Source organism: Triplophysa rosa, linkage group LG22 (genome assembly GCF_024868665.1).
Source record: "Triplophysa rosa linkage group LG22, Trosa_1v2, whole genome shotgun sequence".
Lineage (NCBI taxonomy): Eukaryota > Metazoa > Chordata > Actinopteri > Cypriniformes > Nemacheilidae > Triplophysa > Triplophysa rosa.
Genome location: NC_079911.1, coordinates 18,888,268 through 18,912,047, shown reverse-complemented (window position 1 = coordinate 18,912,047; position 23,780 = coordinate 18,888,268). Strand labels below are relative to the sequence as shown.

At 39.3% G+C, this 23,780-nt stretch overlaps 3 protein-coding genes across 7 annotated transcripts; 2 read left to right on the top strand and 1 right to left on the bottom strand.

Moving 5' to 3' along the window:
- Positions 1 to 1,416: 1,416 nt before the first annotated feature.
- Positions 1,417 to 14,931, top strand: sgsm1b (small G protein signaling modulator 1b). 4 transcript variants are annotated; one of them, XM_057320723.1, is made up of 25 exons: positions 1,420 to 1,694; positions 1,787 to 1,830; positions 2,599 to 2,674; positions 3,519 to 3,681; positions 4,084 to 4,236; positions 4,828 to 4,895; positions 5,035 to 5,177; positions 5,494 to 5,625; positions 5,714 to 5,838; positions 5,909 to 5,976; positions 6,047 to 6,210; positions 6,296 to 6,422; positions 6,513 to 6,639; positions 7,989 to 8,053; positions 8,141 to 8,286; positions 8,366 to 8,494; positions 8,570 to 8,731; positions 8,834 to 8,899; positions 9,806 to 11,011; positions 11,119 to 11,243; positions 11,342 to 11,424; positions 11,547 to 11,656; positions 12,695 to 12,791; positions 12,901 to 13,068; positions 13,159 to 14,931. In XM_057320723.1, exons 1-25 carry the CDS (start codon positions 1,688 to 1,690, stop codon positions 13,245 to 13,247), a joined length of 3,843 nt encoding a protein of 1,280 aa, XP_057176706.1. In that variant the 5' UTR covers positions 1,420 to 1,687; the 3' UTR covers positions 13,248 to 14,931. The 4 variants fall into 4 exon arrangements, with proteins under 4 accessions (XP_057176704.1, XP_057176703.1, XP_057176706.1 ...); XM_057320722.1 differs by having other exon boundaries at positions 1,421 to 1,694; positions 9,803 to 11,011; XM_057320721.1 differs by having other exon boundaries at positions 1,417 to 1,694; positions 6,296 to 6,639.
- A 1,374-nt stretch (positions 14,932 to 16,305) lies between these two features.
- Positions 16,306 to 18,032, top strand: triap1 (TP53 regulated inhibitor of apoptosis 1). Its single transcript, XM_057320726.1, has 2 exons — positions 16,306 to 16,592; positions 17,354 to 18,032. Exons 1-2 carry the CDS (start codon positions 16,440 to 16,442, stop codon positions 17,429 to 17,431), a joined length of 231 nt encoding a protein of 76 aa, XP_057176709.1. The 5' UTR covers positions 16,306 to 16,439; the 3' UTR covers positions 17,432 to 18,032.
- Positions 18,033 to 18,205: 173 nt separating this feature from the next.
- Positions 18,206 to 22,873, bottom strand: srsf9 (serine and arginine rich splicing factor 9). Of its 2 annotated transcripts, none has more exons than XM_057320725.1 (5): positions 22,764 to 22,873; positions 21,288 to 21,455; positions 21,007 to 21,203; positions 19,021 to 19,193; positions 18,206 to 18,880 (listed from the first exon to the last, which is right to left on the bottom strand). In XM_057320725.1, exons 2-5 carry the CDS (start codon positions 21,443 to 21,445, stop codon positions 18,653 to 18,655), a joined length of 756 nt encoding a protein of 251 aa, XP_057176708.1. In that variant the 5' UTR covers positions 21,446 to 21,455; positions 22,764 to 22,873; the 3' UTR covers positions 18,206 to 18,652. The 2 variants fall into 2 exon arrangements, with proteins under 2 accessions (XP_057176708.1, XP_057176707.1); XM_057320724.1 differs by having other exon boundaries at positions 18,209 to 18,880; positions 21,288 to 21,649; positions 22,764 to 22,850.
- Positions 22,874 to 23,780: the final 907 nt, after the last annotated feature.

The following is a 23,780-nucleotide window of genomic DNA, read 5'->3' as shown; positions in this document are numbered from 1 at the left end:
ACGTCCTCTAAAATAATAACAACAAGAATGTATGAAGATGTACTTGTTAAAGAGTGCATATAATGTATGTTTTTATTTATGTAATACAAACATTGTTTTCTGTACTGGCACGTTTACCTTTGTGACATGGCCATCTCCATGATGTCCGCGCATGTTGCAGCTTTGCTGTGCTTAGTTTAGTAAGTGATTTTGCCATGCAAAGGACTAAATAAATCCTACAAGTGGGGGGATAAAACAGTGATTAACACTTATTTTAACCGAGCTTCTTAGTTACAGTCGCAAACTTATTTATTTTCTCTGCAATTTTGTAAGGACTCCTTTCTGAACTGCGTTACCCTCGTTGCAAGAGCTCGACGCTGTTTTTCATAACGCTTATTAATAAAAGATGGATCAGTTTCTACTTTGTTGGGACCATTTGGCATTTTGCTTTCGTGGGGGATTTTTGTCGTTACTGTCAATGGAGCTACGATCAACGTAGGCTTACGATGCTTTTGGGAAACGCAGCACTGAATAGTTATCAAGTGTGTAGATGGATATATACTGTATGTAGACGGTAGTGCTTATATCGGCCTGCTATATAAACAATAATGATTTTCTTTTCAGCTGTAAATATTTATACTTAAAACTGTGTAACAAAATTGCCCGTTTCAAACGATTAATGATAAAGTGTGGAGATTTACTCAAAATTAGAATTTGTAATGTTACGAACGATCTCCAGCCCAGTCCTCTGCTATTTTGCAGTTGACCAATCACAACAGACTGGGACAGCTGAGCTGACCAATCAGAATAGAATAAGCGTTTCTATTTCCTTACAGTGACATTTGCTCATACACTAACTAAACTTGTTAGACATATATCATATTACAGAGAAACGCTTATTTTGATTGCAAATAATATAAAAAGTAATTATCTTTGAGTGTTTTATTTTATTATTCTATTCTTAGCTTTGTAGGGGTCGTATTATCTTACAAATAGCATAAAGTGGGAAATAAAATATTGTGGTAGATAAATAACCTTTTGACAAAAGGGTCTGACAATCACCAGCCAATGAGATCAAGGTCACATTTAAACAACAATAAAGTTTGATATAATTTTATGCTGTCTAAATAATTGTATTATTTATTATGTATTATTATTGTATTAATGCAAAATTGTGCGTATAGTGTGTTTATACCAGTAGGCCTATGTTTAAATAACAAAAATCAAATGTGACCGTACAAGTCACAGTATTTTCCAATGGCTCGCTATCCATGGTGCTGACCTCACTGGTCACGTGGCGTTTCAAAGCCACCAGGTAAAAAAATAGCATGCAAACAACCATTCAGTAGGCACATCCTCCCACATATGTGTGTTCTAAGCATGTATCTCCAGTCTGGTCCATGGAAGAGGGCGTGGCCGACCCGGGATAGCATCATTCTGTGATGGCTTTCATGTGACCAATCACAGCAAGATGTTCCCACATCTCATGAACATCGTACTAATGTTCTAGATTTCAGAAAATCGCCGAAACGAAAGCATCCGTTAAAAGATCGGACTGAAATCGGAGACCGATCGACACCATCAGCCTCATATTTGTCAACAGATATGATGCGTTGGATGTGAGTTGGCCACGCCCTCGATGCGCAGCACTGACTCACTGTGACGGACATCCATTGACCATTATCAGACAACAACACGAACATCAGACATGGGCGGTAAGATCTTTCATTTAAGATCGTGTTTGATCCTTGTTAAATGAACCTTTTGTGGAATGATTTTGGATGAGAATGTGCGTATGTGTTTACAGAATCAGAGACGCGTCAGCGCTTGCTGCGCAACGTGAAGAAGGAGGTATGTGTTTGCGTCTCTGTATCAGCGTCACCTCGTATTTATCTCACATTGTACACATCATCACCAATGCAGAATGTCGTTTATTGAATCAGATGATGATAAAGCAGATGAAAATGCCACATGCTCACTCCAAGCATGTCTTCTCTTTGGTCGTGATGCATGGACAGTATTTCTATCACAATCCATCTGTCGCTGTTAACAGCAAATCTTTGCTGCGTTTATATAAAGACCATATAAACAAGGTCGTTCTGGTGTGTCCTGCTGGTGCCAGAATGCATCATTCATCACCACAGCCATTTCCTTTCTGTGGGATTCCAGTAGACAAGAAATTACTAAAATTGCCTTCCAACTTTGGTTTTGTTGCACTAATTTTGTCAGTGATGGTAACGTATGTTCACAAAACATAGTAGGTTCGTTCCCATAGCTTCTATAGGTCAACCATATGACAGCTGCTCCAAATTGTGTTGCATGTGCGTATCATCATCACCAAAACCTCTGATCAGAGCCACATCGCTCATTTTAGACGTGCTTGTACACCGAATGAAGGAAAATAACACAGCCACAGAGTAAGAGAGCATGTTAGCGCATTCAGTGCTATGTTTGCGCCTTCCTGTTCTCTTATGAGTCATCACTGTCTGCAGGTGCAGGTGAATGCAAACAACACATGCTCAGGAAACCGCTGCATCTCTCTGTATCCATAATACTCAGAGGTTGTCAATGAAGAAAATGCCTTTGATATTCTCAGATGTTGGTTTTTGGGACTTTCAGGTGAAACAGATCATGGAAGAGGCCGTGACCCGCAAGTTTGTGCATGAGGACAGCAGTCACATATTTTCTTTCTGCGGTAAGTTGATCTCAGCTGCGGATTATTCCAGTTTGTAGATATGGCTCAGGTGTCTCCTTAAATGTTCCTTGCCTGCTTGACTTTCTTTCTTCTGCAGAACGCAAAGAAGATATTTTGAAGAACGTTGGTACATTTACATTTAGTCATTAAGCAGACGTTTTTATCCAAAGCGACTTACAAATGAGGTAAACAATTGGTAGCCAAAGAACACTGACTTCTATCGAGACTGAGACATTTCTCAAAATATCTTCTTTTGTGTTCCACAGAATAAAGAATCACATACAGGTTTTAAACTGCGTGAGGGTGAATAAATGATGACGGAATTGATTTTTGTGTGAACTATCCCTTTAACAAGCTCTACACTTTCTTGAATGCTGATGTTTTTATTTTATTTAGTGGTGGAGATTGATATAGAAACAGCATCAGAACTCAAACCTGGCTCGCCCGGGAAGTGCAAAGCCGTATGTCGCTGCTCTGCCCACAAAACGGTGACTTAACTCAAAGTTTAGCGAGAACTTTTTTCCGGTTTACCTCATTCAGTGGAAAGTTGAATCTTGTGTGAGCTGTTGTGGTGACGTGTCAGTATGGTGAGTGGGCTGGTGAAAGGACAACTAATCACTCGGGTTATCTCAGCGGCATCGGTTAGTCTGACTGATGGCATGCACCACGTCCAAACCACCTCCACCCAACGGTCTGTTCATGACGGTGACGGAGCACATGTCATGTTCTTCTGTCTGTTCTTTAAACAAGCAGATAAACATACTGTAAATATGAGTGACTCAACCGAGGATGTGTATCATTAGGCAGAGTGAAGAATGTGTGGGGTTGTGTTATGTTTGTGCAGGTGTCGTGGAAGCCTGCTTGCTTCACGGACTCAAGCGGCGAGCCGCGGGGTTCCTGCGCAGCAACAAGCTGGCATCTCTTTTCATGAAGGTGGGGAAGATGTTTCCTCCGGCTGAGGAACTCTGCAGAAAGGTCCAGGAGTTGGAACAGATTATCGAGAACAAGTGAGAAACAGTCCAGTGATGACATAAAATGTCAGTAATTTCAATGAGAAAAGTCATTTCAGAGGCCAGCAAATGATTATGCTGCATTTCGACCAGGAATTTGTGTTTAGAAGTACATTTGAAGAGTTTGGTTCCAAAATAAGTTAACTCATGAAACAAAAGTCATGTTTTTTTTTACTGTGCATTCCAATTAAAACCAATCAAGCTGCAGTTAGTTTGTTTTGATTTAAGCCATAATAACTCAAGAAATACACTTTATTTTTGAACATTTTTCTGAGTTATCTCATTTTGGAACCAGACTCTTCATTTGTTCAGTGTTGACTTCATATTGAGTGTTTTCCCATCTCACCCAACCTGATGTTGGACTTTCATCCAGTATGATTTTTATTTTTACAACGTAAGACAAAACCAAGTTCAGATGAGTCAGGAGAGTGTCAGAAAACAGTCCAGACCGCCCAACCTGTCCCCTCTGGCTATCAAACACCTTTGGATTCGCACAGCGCTCACGGAAAAAGTGCTGGATAAAATCGTCCTTTACTTGGTGGAGAACAGCAGGTGAAGGAATGTTTCATGTTTTTTCAAATGTAATATACAGCTGCTGAAAACCGTTTCAAAATTACTTTCAGTTTTTCTTCATTTACTATTTCTGGGTAAGTGTTGAGGTAAAATTTCATTCTGTGAAGGACTAACAATATTTCTCTCAAATTTCAAATAAAAATATTGTTTCTATTTGCATTTATTTGCAGAAAATAAAACTGGAGAAACGGGTGAACAGAAAAGATGCTGTGTTTTTCAGACCTCAAATACGGCAAAGAAAACAAGTTCAGATTGACTCTTAAGCAATACAACAGTCATAGTTGTTAATGGGGGAATTTTCTTTCACATGGCTGTTGGACGACTTTCTGTCACTCCTGAGGTTTGATTTTGTTGAAATTTAACAGACACTGGACTGGAATGACCACAGCACATCTAGAAATGATGATTATTTGGAATGCTTCCTCAATTTTTTCTGTGGCTGTATATTACTAAAACAGCACTTTTTTGTATATTGTATATATTTGTGTATATGAAATGTTTGTGTATTGTTCAAAACATAGCCTTTGAATTGCATTACATTGCCTGAGAGACTTTTATTTTGTATTTCAGCAAATTCTACGAAAGAGAGGCTCTGTTGAGAGACCCAGTCGATGGTCCAATTCTTGCATCTTTGCTCGGTATCTGCTTTGTTTCTTTTTCAGAAATGTTTGTTGAAATGAGCTTCTTGAATTAAATGTGTATTTCGATATCGTTGTTTTGAAAACCAAATAATATGAAAATGTGAAGTTTTGGTCAGCCGTAGTGTGTGTTTCTTAGTTGGTCCCTGTGCTTTGGAGTACACAAAAGCAAAGACAGCCAATCACTTCTGGACAGATCCGTCGGCCGATGAGTTGGTGCAGAGGCATCGCATTCACAGCGGTCACTGCCGACAGGACTCGCCCACTAAACGCCCCGCTCTCGTAAGACACGCCTGGAGTCCATCCATGACATCATCTGCTTGATCCGATTTCTCAAACTGAACTCCTTAACTGTGTAACCCATCAAAATACCACAATTGATTTTAATAGTTGCTCCCACAAAGCAACTAAATTACATTTTTGCTTGTTTGTTGAATTCATTTTTTTCTTACCCCATTGATAGATATTTCGATTTTTTCTTCAATTTTGATACTGTACGATATGAATGAATTTCATAAAATATTAATGAATTTGAGGAGAAACTTGGCACTGTACTTGAATAAAAAGCTTTATTTTAGCAATCATTGTTGTTGTTTAGATCCAGAAGAGGCAGTCGAGCGGCAGTATGGATGACAGACCTTCTCTTTGGGCTCGGGATTATGTCGAATCTCTTCATCAGAATTCCAGAGCGACGCTGCTTTTCGGGAAGAATAATGTCCTGGTGCAGCCGGTATGTCAAGCTGTCACACATCGCTCGGATATGCTGACAATTGGCACTTTTATTACAGCATGACAGTAAATCTTATGAGTTTTCTCAGACAGATGATATGGAATCTATCCCTGGATACCTCTCGCTCCATCAGACCGCAGATCTGATGACGCTGAAGTGGACACCAAACCAGCTGATGAACGGAAACACGGGCGAGTTGGATTATGAGAAAAGGTGACGGTAGTGAGAGATGTTTTCTGGGTTTATAAATGAAAGGATTTTAAACTCTTTCATTCCTCCGCAGTGTGTACTGGGATTACGCAATGACGATTCGTCTGGAGGAGATTGTGTATTTGCACTGCCATCAGCAAGGTACATAAACACATTTGTTCCATATATCAGCAGTACTTTGATGGGTTTGACACAATCTGTTGGGGTGCAGTGGACAGCGGTGGGACGGTGGTTTTGGTGAGCCAGGATGGGATCCAGAGACCTCCGTTCCGGTTTCCAAAAGGCGGCCATCTCCTGCAGTTCCTCACGTGTCTGGAAACAGGCCTTCTGCCTCATGGCCAGTTAGATCCTCCTCTGTGGTCTCAAAGAGGAAAGGTTTGCAACCTTAAATTACGTTACTCATTGTTCAACAGCTGGAACAAGAAACATTGTTTTAGTCGCAGCGTTGTTTCCATTCCAGGGAAAGGTTTTCCCAAAACTGCGTAACAGGAGCCCGCACGGATCCTGCGAGTCATTCTCTGACAAAGATGAAGACGAAGCAACCGATTATGTTTTCCGGATCATATATCCAAGCAGTCAGGAATTTGGTATGTTAGTCTTGATGTGTCCCATCACTTGCAGCTGTGTAATATCTGTATGTGATAATATAGGCGTTCACATTTCTCACGTTGTTCCAGTGGCACCAGAGTTGCTGGATCAGAGCGTGAATCTTTGGCAGCCCGCCCCCAGAAAATCCTCCTGTTCCTCCTGCTCACAGAACGGCTCATCGGATGGAGGACTTCCCAACGGATGCAACCACGATAGGCTAGTCTGATCCTCATATGATACACTCTCCATTTATATGGGTCATATTCTTGATGCAGATAAAATATCCAAGTCATATTTGACAAAATCTTTATAAAGGACATAAAGTGTATCTTCAGGAACAAAACCATAATGTAATAGTAATTACATAATAGTAATTATGAAGAATGTTGTGACAAAAAAACATGAATAAATTACAAGTGCACCCTTATTTACATATTTTATATATATAAAATATTTTTGGAATTTGCAGAAATGTTTTTGTCAAATATTTTTTTTTATAAAAAAAGAATAATCTCAAGATTTTTGTCAGTGTTGAAAGAGTTCCCATCTATGCTGTCCTCTTATTGACTGATTCATTATTTCGTTCTCATGCATTATAAAAAATGTTCAAATAACATATTTAGTTTCTTAATGAAAGGTATTTGTATGTTGACACAATTATATTTTTCAATTCTATCCCAGAGCAAGAAGCTCACTTCTTGAAATACGTTTGCTATGTCTCCAAAAAAGGATTACAGGCCGAGATATTAGCAATCTTCTCTATTCGCAAGGAGCAAAGTAAAAGTGCTCAGTGCTTGTTTATAATCAACAAAGGTTTCGGTCACATATGACCTTCTTCAGTGTTTCATATTTCCAATCAACTATTCAATCAATGACAGTCAATTATATCCAGAGGAGAAACGGTCAATCAGACAATCAAAACAGTCATAGAATCAATCTTAATAAACCATCATAAAAAATAAATTAAAAAATCATAATCGGAAAAAAAATGTTATGTACTTTATATATGATGGTTTATTAAGATTGATTGTATGACTGTTTTGATTGTCTGATTGACCGTTTCTCCTCTGGATATAATTGACTGTCATTGATTGAATAGTTGATTGGAAATATGAAACACTGAAGAAGGTCATATGTGACCGAAACCTTTGTTGATTGTAAACAAGCACTGAGCACTTTACTTTGCTCCTTGCGAATAAAGAAGATTGCTAATATCTCGGCCTGTAATCCTTTTTTGGAGACATAGCAAACGTATTTCAAGAAGTGAGCTTCTTGCTCTGGGATAGAATTGATTGACAACTTGAAATCGTATTAAATGTGGTTGGAATTCAGCGCAAGCCTCCGTTTGTCTTTTTTATGAATATATGTTTGCCTATGAAAATAATTTCACAAATTCAAATCATTTTTTATTCAAATCATTCAGTTCATTTTTAAATTAAAGCATTTGCTTTATTTTTTTAATCATTAATATTTTAAGATTTTGGTCAAGTGAATGGTTCTATATGCTTGTGCTTGCATCATTTATAAAACAAAATCATATTTTATTGTGCGTGTGTTGTTTACAGGGCGCCGCTGAAGTTACTCTGCGAGACCATGAAACATCAGATCATTTCTCGTGCTTTCTACGGCTGTATGTATCATGACGTTTATCGCCCGTTGTGCACTTCAGAAAACCGTTTCCAGTGTTCACTTTTAATGTGACGTGTGCGTTTTTAAGGGTTGGCGTACTGTCGTCATCTGTCCACTGTCCGTACCCACCTGTCAGCCCTGGTAAACCCCACCATCGTTGAGCCTGACTTTCCCTATGATGCCAGAGGTGGGCTGTCCGCAGAAGTGTGGAAAACATTTCTACAAGACAGTACTGTATGTAGCCTTCCATAAACATCCATTTTAATACTTCTTTAAAATGCACTTTGACAAGCATTCGGTTTCCTCTCGTCAGGCGTTCGAGGAAGAGGAGCTCCTGCGGCTGGTTTATTACGGCGGTGTGGAACCGTCTCTGCGTAAGGAGGTCTGGCCGTTCCTGTTAGGACACTACCACTTCACCATGACCCCCAAAGAAAGGCAGGAGGTGAGAGATGCAGAATCCTCGAAACATCACAAACACTGAAGAACCTCAGATCTGTAAACGTGCTGTTCTCTGCAGGTGGACGAGCAGGTCCGAGCCTGTTACGAGCAGACCATGAGCGAGTGGTTGGGATGCGAGGCCATCGTGAGACAGCGTGAGAAGGAACAACACGCCGCTGCTCTGGCTAAGTGTGCGTCGGGTGCCAGCGAATCGCGGCAGGACTCCACCATCAGCACCGATGTAGATGTTTACGCTCGCTTCCACCCACACACAGCTTGCAGGAAGATCTAAATCGGTAGCGATGTTTAGTTTGTGTGTATTCATTTCTGTTTCTTTATTTAGTCTCAGTGCAGCTCAGAGAAACAGAGTCGTGCGTGTTCTCAGAGCGACTCCAACAGCAGCACTCAGGTGAGACTTCATTCGAGTCTCTGGAGTTCAAGTCTCAATTTAGTCGCAGACGATTGCTTCTGAGAAATAAAACAGAAGAATTGAGACACTTGTTGATATGCATGAAGAGTACGGAGGTGTAAAATAAATGTAGATTGTGGAGGTCAAATAAACTGGATTTGGGAAATGTTTGATCTGGGAACAAATCTGAGCTCAGTTGGAGACAACTCTCCTGAAACTCTAATGGAGAAATCGTGAGTCTTTTTCTCAGGAGAAATATCTGAGACGCGGATCAAGTTTCTATTTGATCTCCATGTAAACATTGATGTCAAGGAGAGCACAGCTCAGATCATTCAATCTTGGAAGAATTTATTGAGAAATGTTTTGTTCTTTTCTGAAATCCATCATTTGAGACTACTGGCGTCATTTTGAAACCAAACTGAGATATTAAAGAGATCGTATTTGTGACTCGTTTGGGCTTTAGATTATCATTGTAAAGCTCTTTCAAACAATGAAACTCACACACTGTCGGGGGTGTAATTTCCACTGGGAACAGGGGGGACATGTCCCCCCACTTTTCAAAATCCTGTTCGTGTCCCTCTCACTTTCAAATTTGTTTGTAATGATTTGCACGCCGTCATCGCCACGGAGAAGTACTAGTACCGAGCAGGACACAGAGAGTCAACCTTTTCCTTCGTTTCTGAGTCAATACTCGCATTTTCCCCCTTCATGAACATCAACGTTTGCTACACAATAAAAACACCTTTTGGTTTCATGGTTTCATCAAGTTAAACAACCAAAAACAACGCAAAACAAAGATATTTTGAATTTGTGACAGGATTCAAATCAAAAACATTTTGTGTCCCCCCCACTTCTCAAACCAAAGTTACACCCTTGCACACTGTTATCTGTTTTTACCATCAGCAGGTATTTGGCTCGGTGGATGAAGTTGACCCGATTGAATCTGAGCCCAAACCAAAAGATGAGAAGCCACAGCCAAAGATCCCAAACGGAACGTTTCCAAACTGCACCAGTTCTCCAGATTCTGGCCATCCGTCATCTCGTAACTTCTCTGTGACGTCCGGCCTCTCAGACTGCTCTCCGTGCACAGAGGAGACGTCCGCGCCAGAGTCCGGTCCCAAAACAGCTCGAGAACCGCCGACAGCAGAACTTCAAACTGACATCACCTCCTGTTCTGACCCGGATGAGAAGCAGAGAGAAAACGGCTTGAGGGCTCAGGACAAAGCGAAAGATGCTCTCATCTCACCGACGAAGAACTCAGAGGTGGAGCTGAGTAAACCTCAAATGTCTGATGCTGAAACTCAACCGGCGGAAAGTGTAGAAAACACCAAAACATCATCTGAAATATGTGAAGATGAGACAAGATCGTCGCATTCAGAAGACATCAAGGGTGAAAACCAAACCGAGGTCGAAGAGTCCACACGGCCCCAGGAAGAAAAAACTAAATCAGGGGCCGAGCAGGGATCAGACTCACAAGAAAAAGAAAACACAGACACAGATGTGATCAATACAGAGTCCTCACTGGAGGACAAAGACAAACCCAAAGCTTTGGAAGAACACAGAGCCTCCGGTTTAGAGATGCAAACGTCTGCCGACGATTCTGAACTTTCATCAAAACCCGAATCTCAGAATGTGACAGATCTACATGCGAGCAACATCACGACACCACAATCTATCGGCTGGGAGTCCGATCACAACAGAGCCAAATCCATCATCAAACAGTTAACCGGATCCGAGTCGGAAAGCTGCTGTCTCCTCACCTCGCTATCCAAACAATCTCCGGATATGTCAGATGACTCTCCTTCAGCTCTGCAGATGGAAGAGATCGCGTCCTCCGTGGTCTTTATGTCTTCAGAGAGCAACACATCAAGGGTCCCACTCACCCTGAGCCGCCCCATGGTCGCGTCCGGGGGGAAATCGATGGGAATGCCGGCTTTGGAGCTCTGCATGGATCCGGGCGTCAACACCAGCCCCGAGGAAACGGAATCCGCGCTCTCTGAGGAGGAACCGGAGATGGAGAATTTATTCCCCAAACCGGACTCTCTGGCAGTCACGGGGGAGCACAAGAATGATGTCGCGTCTCCGGTGTCGTCTATTGGGACCACTTACTCTGTAAGAGTCTGTAGAGATGTTCTCGCTTTATTTCTGTGAGGAAAAATGTCTCAACTCTCAATATTCTCAACTCAATGTTTTGTGATTTTTATTTCTCACGTGTGCAGCAGGAATTGGTTGACCTGTACACACTGAATCTCCACCGGATTGACAAAGACGTCCAGCGCTGCGACAGAAACTTCTGGTATTTCACTCCGGCCAACTTGGAGAAACTGCGTAATATCATGTGCAGGTATCTACAGAGCTCTGTGTGTGTCCAGTGTTTATATCCAAACCTCTTCTACAGAGATCTGTTTACTGCACTACATTGATGTCGATTGTTTCTTTTAGTTACGTGTGGCAGCATCTTGATATCGGATACGTCCAGGGAATGTGCGATTTACTCGCTCCGCTGCTGGTCATCCTGGATGACGGTACTAGACCTACATCGCTCTATATTTGTTTATTAAACCTGATAGTTTTAATACTAAAATCTGATTGGATGTTTGATTGTGAAATAGCTGCAAAGTTTGTTTCTGTTTTTTCTTTTTATCAGAGGCCAAAGCCTTTAGCTGCTTCACTGAACTCATGAAGAGAATGAACCAGAACTTTCCTCACGGAGGAGCCATGGACACACACTTCGCCAACATGCGCTCCCTGATACAGGTCACACACACTCAACATATATTTACACATTCACACATACACACTCACACACACACACGCACACACACGCACACACACACGCACGCACGCACGCACACACACACACACACACACACGTAATTCAACACACATTGAATTCGAAATACACTAACACACACACACACAACTCAGCATGCACATTCTCACACATACTGTAACTCAACACACACACACACACACACACACACACACACACACACACACACACACACACACTCAACATACACTATCACACATACTGTACATAAGGCAACACACATTCAATTCAAAATACACTAACAAACACACACAACTTAACATACACAGACACACAACTCGACACATATTGAATTCGAAATACAATAATACACACACAAAAACTCACTCAACACACACACACACACACACACACACACACACACACACACAACTCAACACGTATTCACACACTCAACACATACACACACACACACACACACACACACACACACACAATGGAAAATACTCTAACCCTGACACAACTGACACACACACACTCACACAGCTCAATTTAATATGCACAAAAGCTCAAGTTAGCATACTTTCTGATACACAACTTGTATACACACCGTACACTTAACACACACAATCCCTCTCTCTCCCTCTCTCCACTAAACCTAAACACAATCCTCACAGAAAACGTTCCGCGTGTTTACATTGAATAAAATACTCATTCATTATGACTCACGAGCTGTTTTCCTCATCTGCCTCATCTCTTTGTGTGGACATTTGGTCACACACATGTTTGTTTTGTTATTTGCTATAAACTTATTTTGTTTTTATCCGACCTAAAAAACTGAAGCATCGTTGAAGATGTTCATCAACACATTTCCATCCTGGGGACCTCTCTGGCTGCTCCTTTTAATGTCCTTGTGTAGATATGTAGTCCTCACAAGGATAGACAAATAAGACCACACATACATACATACATGTACGCAGACATGTGTGTGACCTCTGTGTGTCTCGATCGCATCTCATCAGATTCTGGACTCTGAGCTGTTTGAGCTCATGCAGCAGAATGGAGACTACACACACTTTTACTTCTGCTATCGCTGGTTTCTCTTAGACTTCAAGAGAGGTGAGAGACGCATGCACGCTGCTGGGACAGATCTGAGTCTTTAATTCTTTAAACGCTGTCTGCATGATAATACAGAGATGTGATGCGTGAGGTTTTGTCTCTTTTGAAGAAATGGTCTATGATGACGTGTTCTCGGTGTGGGAGACCATCTGGGCGGCCCGTTATGCCTCCTCTGAGCACTTTGTACTGTTCATCGCTCTGGCATTGGTCGAGCTGTATCGAGACATCATCCTGGAGAACAACATGGATTTCACAGACATCATCAAGTTCTTCAATGGTGAGACGTGATGTTACATTCTAAGAAATGATGTCTTACTAATGCAGAATCAATGTTAGACGATCACACGCTGTTTGTTTTTCTCTCCAGAAATGGCCGAGCATCATGATGTCCCGAAGGTGCTGGTGATGGCTCGAGAATTAGTCCACAAGGTCCAGATCCTTATTGAGAATAAATGAACGCTTTCCCGTGTCTCCCTTCCGTGATGAAATGTGAAAAATGTTCATTTTCGGTGAAATAGATGAGAATGGCTGTGTTGTTTCCGTCTGTGCTCATTAAGGCCCTACGCGCACGGTAAAAAAAAAAAAAAGAGATGTTATTTCGAGATACATGGAGAATAGTTTTTTAAGGTTGTGAAGGTTAAAGATGGCTATAAATATTAAAAAAGATTGTCTATGAAAGTCAGTGTATGTGACCAGATGCGAAAACACACCCTTTCTGATGCACATTTAGATCGATTTCGATCTAAAAGCACAAAGTATTGAAAATAATGCTGTATATTGATTTATTTTTTAAATACGCGGAAATTAGAGAGGGTTGATAATCGGTCACAATCATTTCTGTAAAGGTTTAGAGTTCACGTCACGATGTTTGCACGAAAGCGTCGTCTGCGAGATCAGACAGTAGCTGTTGTCAGATCAGCATAGACTAAAAACACCCGAAAGAAAAAGAAAATGAAATGTTAAGAACAGTTAAGACTTTTGCATTGCGACATGATTTTCATAACCATTACATTGAGCAATATGCACAAATCTTAATTGTTCTATTCGAACGCTTCATTTAGGACAGCTCACCCAAAAAGTTCATCATTTATTCACCCTCATGTCATGTCAAACACAAAAGAAGATATTTCATGGAACGTTGCTAACCAAACGACATCGAACCCCATTGACCTTCATTGTATGAAGTTGACACAAAACCACTGAGACATTTCTCAAAATATCTTCTGTGGTTTGGTTTTGAATGTCTTTAGAGTGAATATATGATGACAGAATTTGTGCTTTTGTCTTTCAACTATCCTTTTAACGTTCTTTTATTTTTGGGAGGACAGGGATGTCATGAGATAAACACATTAAGTCGAATACGTTGAGCTGCTATACAATGAAGTACCTCACTCAGTGAAGCAACTTTACTGTAAAACAATCAATCACCAGAGATACTTTCATGTGCATTGATCTTTTTGCCTTACGTTTCTCTGTTCAGGGACGCATGCGGTGGCCACTTGTGTCACAAAGCCATTTGGTGTGTGTGTGTGTGTGTGTGTGTGTGTGTGTGTGATGAAGAGTTTTAATTTGTAACAAATATTCATATATCTGATGTATGCCATATAGGTGTGTGTGTGAGAGGTCTGGACAGATGTGCTCTGAACTACCAGCAGCCAAACATGTATGGTTGTTCCATACTTTTAGCACTTGTTGGATTTAATGTGATTGTGGTAAACTGCTGAAACAGTAATTCCGACTGATTGTTTAAAGTGCCAGTGTTATTAAAAACCAATTTCCCTCCTGATATGCCAATTTCATCTCTTTATCGGTTCTCTTTGTGTGTATTGCTGTTTTAAGCTCTGTATCATTAGCTTACATTGAATGATACCGTATGTAGGTCACAATATTACAATATGTAAACATGTTTGCCGTGTGCATTGTAAAAAAAAAAAACTTTGATGATGATAAATGTATTTGGCTCACAGCCACAGTGACACGAACTGCTGACGAGAAGACACAAAAGATTTGTTGAATTTATTCTGGAAACCTATATATTTTTATTGTACTCTGTGAAACGACATAGTATACTGTCAGAACTGCGTGCTGCATATGATATAATCTGTATTATAATATTTAATAAATGTGTGTGTTGACTGTATTGGCATCATTGTGAATTACTTGAAAATAACATGTAAACTGAAAATAACAAATATATTGTTTGTATAATTGTGAGATTATGGATGTCCCCTTTGATTTCTTTTCCTTCATTAGAAAATATCACAACCATCCATCAAGGCATAAATGATATTAAGTATTATAATATAACATTTCCTACATATGCACCTTCTGCATTTATGAATTAAAACTTTTCCAAAAATTATAAATGAATTAACTATAAATTTGTTAGACTAATACAAAGCAAATTTCCACAGGAGAATGAACTAAATTAACTAACTGACAGTGTTTTGAATCTGTTAACTGTGCAACATGAAAAGTGTTTTTTTCTGAGTGTTTCTCTTTTTCATTCGTTCATTTTTTTTATTTTTTTATTTATTGAAACCAAACAAATGTACACACAAACAGGCAACCTGAGATGAATATTGACAAAAGACAGACCTTAAAGTCCCAGTGAAATTAAAAATTATAATTCTTATTTTTTTCATGAAATATTGTAGCGTTTAAAGTAAATAGCTTATCAATGTGGGTCATTTTCTTTTTAAAATTCACGTACTCTCATAATCTTTTCATTTAAAATCTGAAAATACACTTCCGCCCTGGAATGACTATCTCAAATGACGTAAATTAGACGGCTTGGGTGGAGCATCCGTTTACCCCTCCCCTTCAACTGTCAGTCTGCTGCCAGTTTTATTTCAAAATGCAACGGCTGTTTTTATACATCCAATCAATTCCTCAGTGAAAACCGCAAGCCACGCCCACCAATTTTCTCCTTAGAATTTGTATTTTCGGAAATGCGTCAGAATACGGAAGTAAAAACGATCGCAACTTCCGGGTTGTTGCTAAAAGGGATACAGCTACGGCCGGAAGTGGTGCAAAATCTCGCCATATAATTACAATAAATTACATTAGCTAACGCCTACACCTACCCCAACTTACAATAATAAAAAAATATTAATTAACTGTTTTCAGCGTGACAAAATTTATGCGGTATTGAAGTGCGCATGCCCAGTGGAGGTAGCTGTATCCCTTCTAGTCAAAACCTAACTTCCGGTTCACGGGGACTTTAAACATAAAACATATGATTAAAAAGAAAGAAAATAAATCAATACAAAATAAATAGCATAAATAAAATAAAACTAGTAGTATACGTAACTGAACACAAAGGATAAGTAGACGCTACACAGTCAAATTGTTTAATATATTCGCTAGTGTAATGAACAGCTTCATATACTTCATTAAATTTACACTCACACTAAACAAAATAGTAAATATAAAAAATAAACTCACACGGGAATTAACAAAGTATTATAATAATAATACATTTGTATTCATATTTAAGACTTTTAACCTATAGTGTGATGATGTCATCAGTACGCGCCGCTCCCGGGCATGTGATATTGGCAAAGTCAGTCGCGATCAGGGAATAAACACATAATAATAATAATAATTCATGCACAGTGATATAAGAGTAGATACATCATCGTGTGTATGAAGATGAACAGTGTCGGTGAGGGCTGTACGGATCTCAAACGCGAGTACGATCAGTGTTTTAATCGTTGGTTTGCTGAGAAGTTCCTGAAGGGAGACCGAAGTGGAGATCCGTGTACTGAATTCTTCAAGAAATATCAAACATGTGTTCAGGTAAAAAACACAGCTTTATACCATGTGCTGTATGAACAAGCAACAATATTTCATAAATGTCCTAGTGATGTCTATGTGTTGTTTTATATTGAATGAATGAATGAATGAGGCATTTATATAGCGCTTTTCTGTGTATTGCTGTACATCCAAAGCGCTTTACAATCATATGAGGGAGGTCTCTCCTCAACCACCACCAGTGTTATTATATATAAACCAATATTATTATAATAAGATTTACAGTTATGTTTGAATTATCTTCTGTAGTTATTATAGATAATTATTGTGACAATACTACAGTTTTGTGATATTACGTATACTACTACTTGTATTAATAATAATACCTTCATGCTTTTATTGTCCTTAAATCATCTGTTTATTTTTAGTCATGGAATTATAATGGTGAGTTGGTGATTTAAGTAGAGGTTAAATATTAATACGATGAAAAATTATAATTTGACCTCTTTGTATATTTAACACAAAATGCATTAATAGAATTATTGTGACAATAACTGTTAGCTTTCATATACATTTACATTTAGTCATTTAGCAGACGCTTTTATCCAAAGCGACTTACAGAGAGTTCAGGGAGCAATAAGCGATATGTCATACAGGAGCAATAATACAATAGGTGCTAATACAAAGTTACTAATCATATTACTACATTAAACATTTGTGGGTTTTTAAATTATGGAGTAATCATGGTGAAATTTTTTGGACCACTGTATGTTAATATAATGTTATTCACTGATGTGTACTTACAGAAAGCCATCAAAGAGAAGGACATTCCTATAGAAGGTTTGGAGTTCATGGGCCCCAGTAAAGAGAAAGCGGACAGCTGATATTCACCTGAACATCACCTGATATCATTTATCGGTGTGATGGATTTCTCTGGCATTTATGGACAGAGGGACATTGCTCTGCTGAATTTTTCATGGACACCTGGATAAAGTGAACTGTTGGATCATCCATATTGTTGAGACTAAAAAGTTTCTGCATTTGGTGCTTTGTCTGTTAAATTATTATCGAAGAGGGTCTGTCAGCAACATATTGCTGATACTGTTGGGCATGCAGAAAGAATGCATTGCGTGTTCAGTTTGATTTTTTAAGGACATTTTTGGTTACCAGTGAAAAATGTATTTTCAATGTGCCTCATAAGATGTGTGTGTTTATGTAGAGCAATGTTTGAGGTCAATGCAGAAGAGCATTGTGGAGTGGATACTTTATTTTTTTTAACACATTCATATCTTTGTAAGGCTCATGCATGTGCTGTTAATAGTAATATAGGTACAGCTATGGCGGATGCCAAACCACGAATTAAGTGTGCTTTTAACAGCTTTAGTTTTATTTTCAGTTGCTTGGGAGAACTGGATAAGAATTTTCATTTCAAATGCCAATCAAATAAAAAAAATGTAGTATACAGATATCTACAATAAGCTCGCCTTCATACAGCTCAATATGCTCAGATATTGAACAGCATCTTGAAGATGGAATATATTAAGATCATAGCTAAAAATAGAAAAAAGTTCCTTTACAGAGCTTTACAGGCCTCTGTAATCCTGAAAAGAGCGTAACGCAGATACTGCTGGTGTGTAAAAATGACACTTTAGTATTATTTTGTGTAACTTTGACTCAATGGTTTAATTGAAAAAAGGAAAGTAATTTCACATACAGTTGTCACATGATACAAAAAAATCACATGGGGAGATTTTATAAAGAAACATTTTAAAATGTAAGCCTTGTATTGAAATGATCAAAAATAAAACTCTAGTGTCTATGAAATCAAGCAAAGATTTGTGTCTTTAGTCTGACTTGTGCCTAATACCAATAATCAGAAAAGATAAAACTGTTTTCAAAACTTCTGCTTTCTGTTTTTGGAAAAGTTATTTCTGCGAGTGAAATCGTCACATGATCTGCTCTTTAAACACGTGACCGTTTTCAAAAACTCAGAGATTTGATAATAAAATGAACTTGAATAAGGCCATTTGGGTTTTTATAATAATGGAATGTAAATTACAGAACTCTCAAACAGAAAGTTGATGGAGCTGTAGGGTCTCTGTGCTTCATCGGTAGTGGCGTGGAGGTGGGCTGTGATGCTGGAGGGTGGCTCGTCGGGATGGGGGGCTATGGCGGGACATGTGTCGTGGGGGGGAGCGGTAGCGCGGAGGGGGCGACCCTCTGCTCTGGTAGGGGGGGGTGTAGCGACCGCGAGACCTGGACCTGGACCGGGAACGCGAGCGACCCCAGCTCGTTCCCCTATCCTCCATCACTCTGATGTATGAAGTCTCTCCCTGCAAAACAGACATTGACATTTCTTCAAGATGGACGAGCTCAAACTGATCGTCTTGTCAATGCCCCACCCCAAACCCACGCTACTGGTTCGCTGTAGAAACTGTTTAAATAACAAATGTGTGTACAGAACAGCCCTCACCTGGTGCGATCTGAACTCTGTGTTGTCCAGACGACGCAGTGCATACTCCATATCCTCACGCCTGAGGAATTCAACCACACCCTCCCCATCCCGCTGCACGTCAGCGAAGCACACGTCGCCTGCTTCCCGCATGTGATCTTTCAGGTCCTGCCAGCTGCCCGTGGGAGGCAGACCTGCGAAAGCGGCAACAGGGCACGTCTGAGACATTTGTTTCATCTTCAAACAACTCGTCTACAAAATGCTTTAAGAAGTACTGTCACATGAAATAGGACATTCAGCAAGATAAAGACTTTTTTTGATCTACATTCCTAAACCACAGAAACATTAAATATAACTGTCATATTAGTGCTTGATAAATATGAAATAACAGGGCTAGATGATGTGAGCCAGAAGTTCTTAGTTTTGTGTATAATGCACCTAGTAGAACCAATAAAAATGATATGTCCTTTCACCGTGAACCCATCAAGTATGACATGCATGATTTAATTGTCCAAGGTCTCCAGAAATGAGAAAATCAGGATCAAAGAAGAGAGGAAGACCAAACGCAGCAGCCATCAACGGATGATATGATTTCTAAAGTTACACAAATGATAAGGTCGATTTGTCGACAAGAACGGATCGGTAAGAAGTTTATGATGCTTGTAAGGGAAATATTAATAACTAGTGACATTTGTTCTAACTTAGAAATAGCCACAGCCTAGGTTGATTCTTTGTCACTGGTTGAAGAATCAGTGCTGGCTGTCAAAACAATGGCACAGATATATTTTAAGACATTTCTGGGCAAGTTATATTCAGTTAAAACAGGTCACACATTCATTTTAGTCTGGGACTAGCCTTAAACCTCGTCTGTGAAACCGGGCCATAAAAGCCCCAGACTGTTATATGAAACTTTAGCCCATATGAGAGTCGTTTTAAACGATGGGTGAAAAGTTAAATTGGGTATGCTTCGTGTTTGCAACACAGGCCATTGGTGTAAATGCTTCTAGAAACGCTATGGCCCAGTTTCACAGGCAAGGTTTATCTTAAACCAGGACTACGCCTTAGTTGGATTAGGATATTTGAGTCACTTTTATAAAAATGATTTAGAAGGAAACATTACCTGTGTGCATCTTTAGACAAAATATTTTACGATATATTAGGGCAAGTTATTTTTAGTTGAGACAGCTCAAACATTCATTTAAGTCTGGGACTAGCCTTAAGCCTTGTCTGTGAAACCGGACCTATATGTATGTCTCGGTTCTGTAAAGACGCAAGTGCCAACGGTTCTGTGAGATGATATCTCCATTGCGGGTAACAAGGTGTTGCGCTTTCAACGGATTGTTTGTATTTAGAAAGGGGAACGATGTATGGCACAGTTTTGATGAGTGTGTCTTTTGTAAAGTCCAAATAAGGAGTCTATATCCTGCTACATTGCCCCTCTGTATACCCGGGGCACTATAAAAAGAGACACTGGACATGGTTCAAGGCGGAACCTCGCGGTGAAGACTTCTCGTTGTTATGTTTGTATGATTACTTTTTAAGATTTGTTATTAAAGCGAAGCCATTCTCTATGGCGATGCGATAAACCTCTTTTAACAAGTCTCTGTGTTAAGTAATTACAAATATACTTATTATTTGAACCTGAATAAAACCACCTATATAGTCAAAGTGACCGGACCTCCTGAGCTTGGCAGGACACCGCCCCAGGGGCAACTGGACACCTGACAGCGCACTCAATCTGTAGGTGAGATCATAATCGCAGTGTGCATTTGGGGGCATTTCAAGGCAAATGTATGTGCATAGGATGTATGGAACTTGATTTACGGATTGTGGAAGTTGTCGTTAGGATGTTTTGGGAGTCCATGCGGTCTATAAACACCTTTTATGACAGTAGAAGCACGTTATTACGTTTGGATGAAGATGTGCACTAAAGAATTCGTTCACAATAAGATAAGGAACACCTATCTTGATGTCACAATGACACAACAGACTAAACATTTAACTCACCCGTCACAATAACTTGGAACTCGGATCTACGGACCACCGGCATAAACCTCCTCCCCTCTCCTCTTCCTCCTCCTCTTCCTCCTCCTCCTCCCGCAGGTCCACTAAATTTAGATCCAGAGGATCGTGGGTATTCCACACGCAGCTTACTGTTTCCAAATTCATATCCATTCCTTCCAAAGACAGCGTCCTCGGCATCCCTACAGGAAGAGAGGAAAGTGCTCCTAATTTTCTTTCTACACTTGAAAAGCCCCGTCCAAGTTCTCGGAGGCTGTGCGACTCACCGTGGATCCTCAAAACGGACAAAGGCAAACGGGATGGTGCTTCGGTTGTTCTTCAGCTCAATATCCCGTATTTTTCCATATTTGTAGAAGATATCCTCAATGTCCCTCTCCTGCACGTCCATAGGAAGGTTTCCCACATAGATCCGCCCGTCCGACATGGCTTAAACCCTGCTAACACAAACCGAATGGAGCTGCAGCCTTCGTAGAAAAAAAGCGATTCCACCACAGGGCGTTCAGAATATCCCAACTCTAGTCCGTCCTTCTAATATCCCCTATTTAAAACTCTAAATTCTGGTGGTAGCAGTACATGTTGAGCTCAAGTAACCCAGCATAGGACCCCCTCCAGGATCAAAGTCTGAAAACTTAGAAACACAGGATAATCAATACAACACCCCTGTTGTTTTACACCACACAATCAACATGCATCAGATGCGTGTTAAAGGGGTTCGTGTGCGATCTGCTGCTTTGAATCAAATCCAACACATTTGACTAACGTCTCCAAACCAGATATTCTGGTAGGTCAATCCGTGCGTCATTTAAATGAGGATTTACATCAGAGGCATGTCTTTACAAGAGTTCAGAGTCAGACTTGCTTTATTAACAGAATTCAATCTGAATAACTGATATGTTATCTTGCAAATACATTATTTACTCACACATAATACATCACCTTGCTTTGTAGGGACAAGTATTATTCTTATGCTGACATAATAAACATTATGTGACTATACCCTTTAAAAAAAGTATTTTGGGTGTTTCGTTTAACACATGTATACACACAGTTTTAATACAAATACAATGGTTAAATCATGATTCATTTGTTGTAATGATAATGGTTTTACTGTAGTAACCAACAATCATTTAGGTAGTAAACCACTAGTTAATTCACGTAAGGGTGCTCTTTGCCAGGATTAAACAAAACACTCACTCAAATAACAGACAAAACAGATTAAAACTATGAACAATGGCCATTAAAATACTAAACACAAGTTGTGTAGTGTTTCTACTAAATTGAAAACTTGTGTAAAAAGAACTGTATACATTTTAATATAGACATTTGCTAATGAAAACTAAACGGAGACTTTCTGTTATTGTTAAAAAACAGTTTTAAGACATAATAATTAAAGTGGAAGTCACATGAATAGCCATGACAGCAGCGCTACATTATTTTATCTCCACTAATGTAACGTTACTAACGTACAAACTTCACTACCCTCAGCTATTTGTACTTATTTACAACATAAATACACGATATTCAAGTAAACAAATGTAATATATTAGCATTTGTGCATTTGAATCCACATTTAAACATTGATCGCATTAGCATACTAGCTGCTAGCTAGCTCCTTTGTTGAGACAGTTGCTCAAAGCAACATGACAAAGAAGAGGAAATTAAAATAAACTGTTTCCTTCTACGGGAATGTGTTTTGATATATAAAACAAAAAAGTAAAACTCGTAGAAATTAATTAATTTACCTCTAGAATCTGCAGTTGGTGATAAAAAAATCCACAGATAAACAAGCGCGCGCGCTTCCCCGCCCCGGATCAGGAAGTGAAACAAACTTCCGCCCCCTTCAGGCCAAAACAGCAACAGCAACAAACCCGTAAAAAAATTAAATATTAAAACTCATGCACGTAATAACACCATAATCACCCTGACGCAAATTAAACATGGTTTTACAACAATAGCCATAGTATAGTAACGCTTTACTACAGTAAATTGTATTAAATCCACAAAAGACACCCTTTTACTAAACAAAATGTTAACATTAAAAAGTAACATTAAATGTTGCTTTTGAAAACTTTAAAAAGTAAATAAATAAATGCATATTGTGTCCAGGTAGGAAAGTAGTGAGAATGAAATATCATTAAGAAAAATGATAATTCCAAAACATTCTTTTTTCATTACATTGTGAAATATTCATGCATCAGAGAAGTAGGCCTATTTATTGCAGTGCTTTTAAAATTTATTTTAATTTAGGAAAATGAGAATGTTGTGAAAATCACATAAAATAATAAGAATTTAAAATCATCACAGAGGCATCTGGTCCTAAATCTGGACTCAAACCTTATGGTTTGATCCCATTATAAACTTATTTTCATCCATGTGACTTGTAATGGTTTTCATTGCTTCATATTGATTTGGGTAAAGTTTGCCTGCACATTTGTTTCAGCTTTTGGGGCAGTTGTGGAATATTTATGTAATATAGCATTAAGGTCCTATAAGGATATATAGGTGACAGAGCGGAGAGGGGTGGAATGGTGGTTAAGGATCAGGACTGATAAATGAAATGTTGCTGATTCAGTCCTGATAAGGCAGATATATGAGCAGCAGGTCTAACTTAAGGTTACTTCAGGTCGCTTTAGATAAAAGCATCTGTTAAATGCTTCTTTTCATCAGCAGTATGAATTACATCTTTCAAAACAATAAATGTTGTTTATTAAGAGGGCTAAACACTTAGTCTGTTCATGTATTATGCATCATAAGAGTGT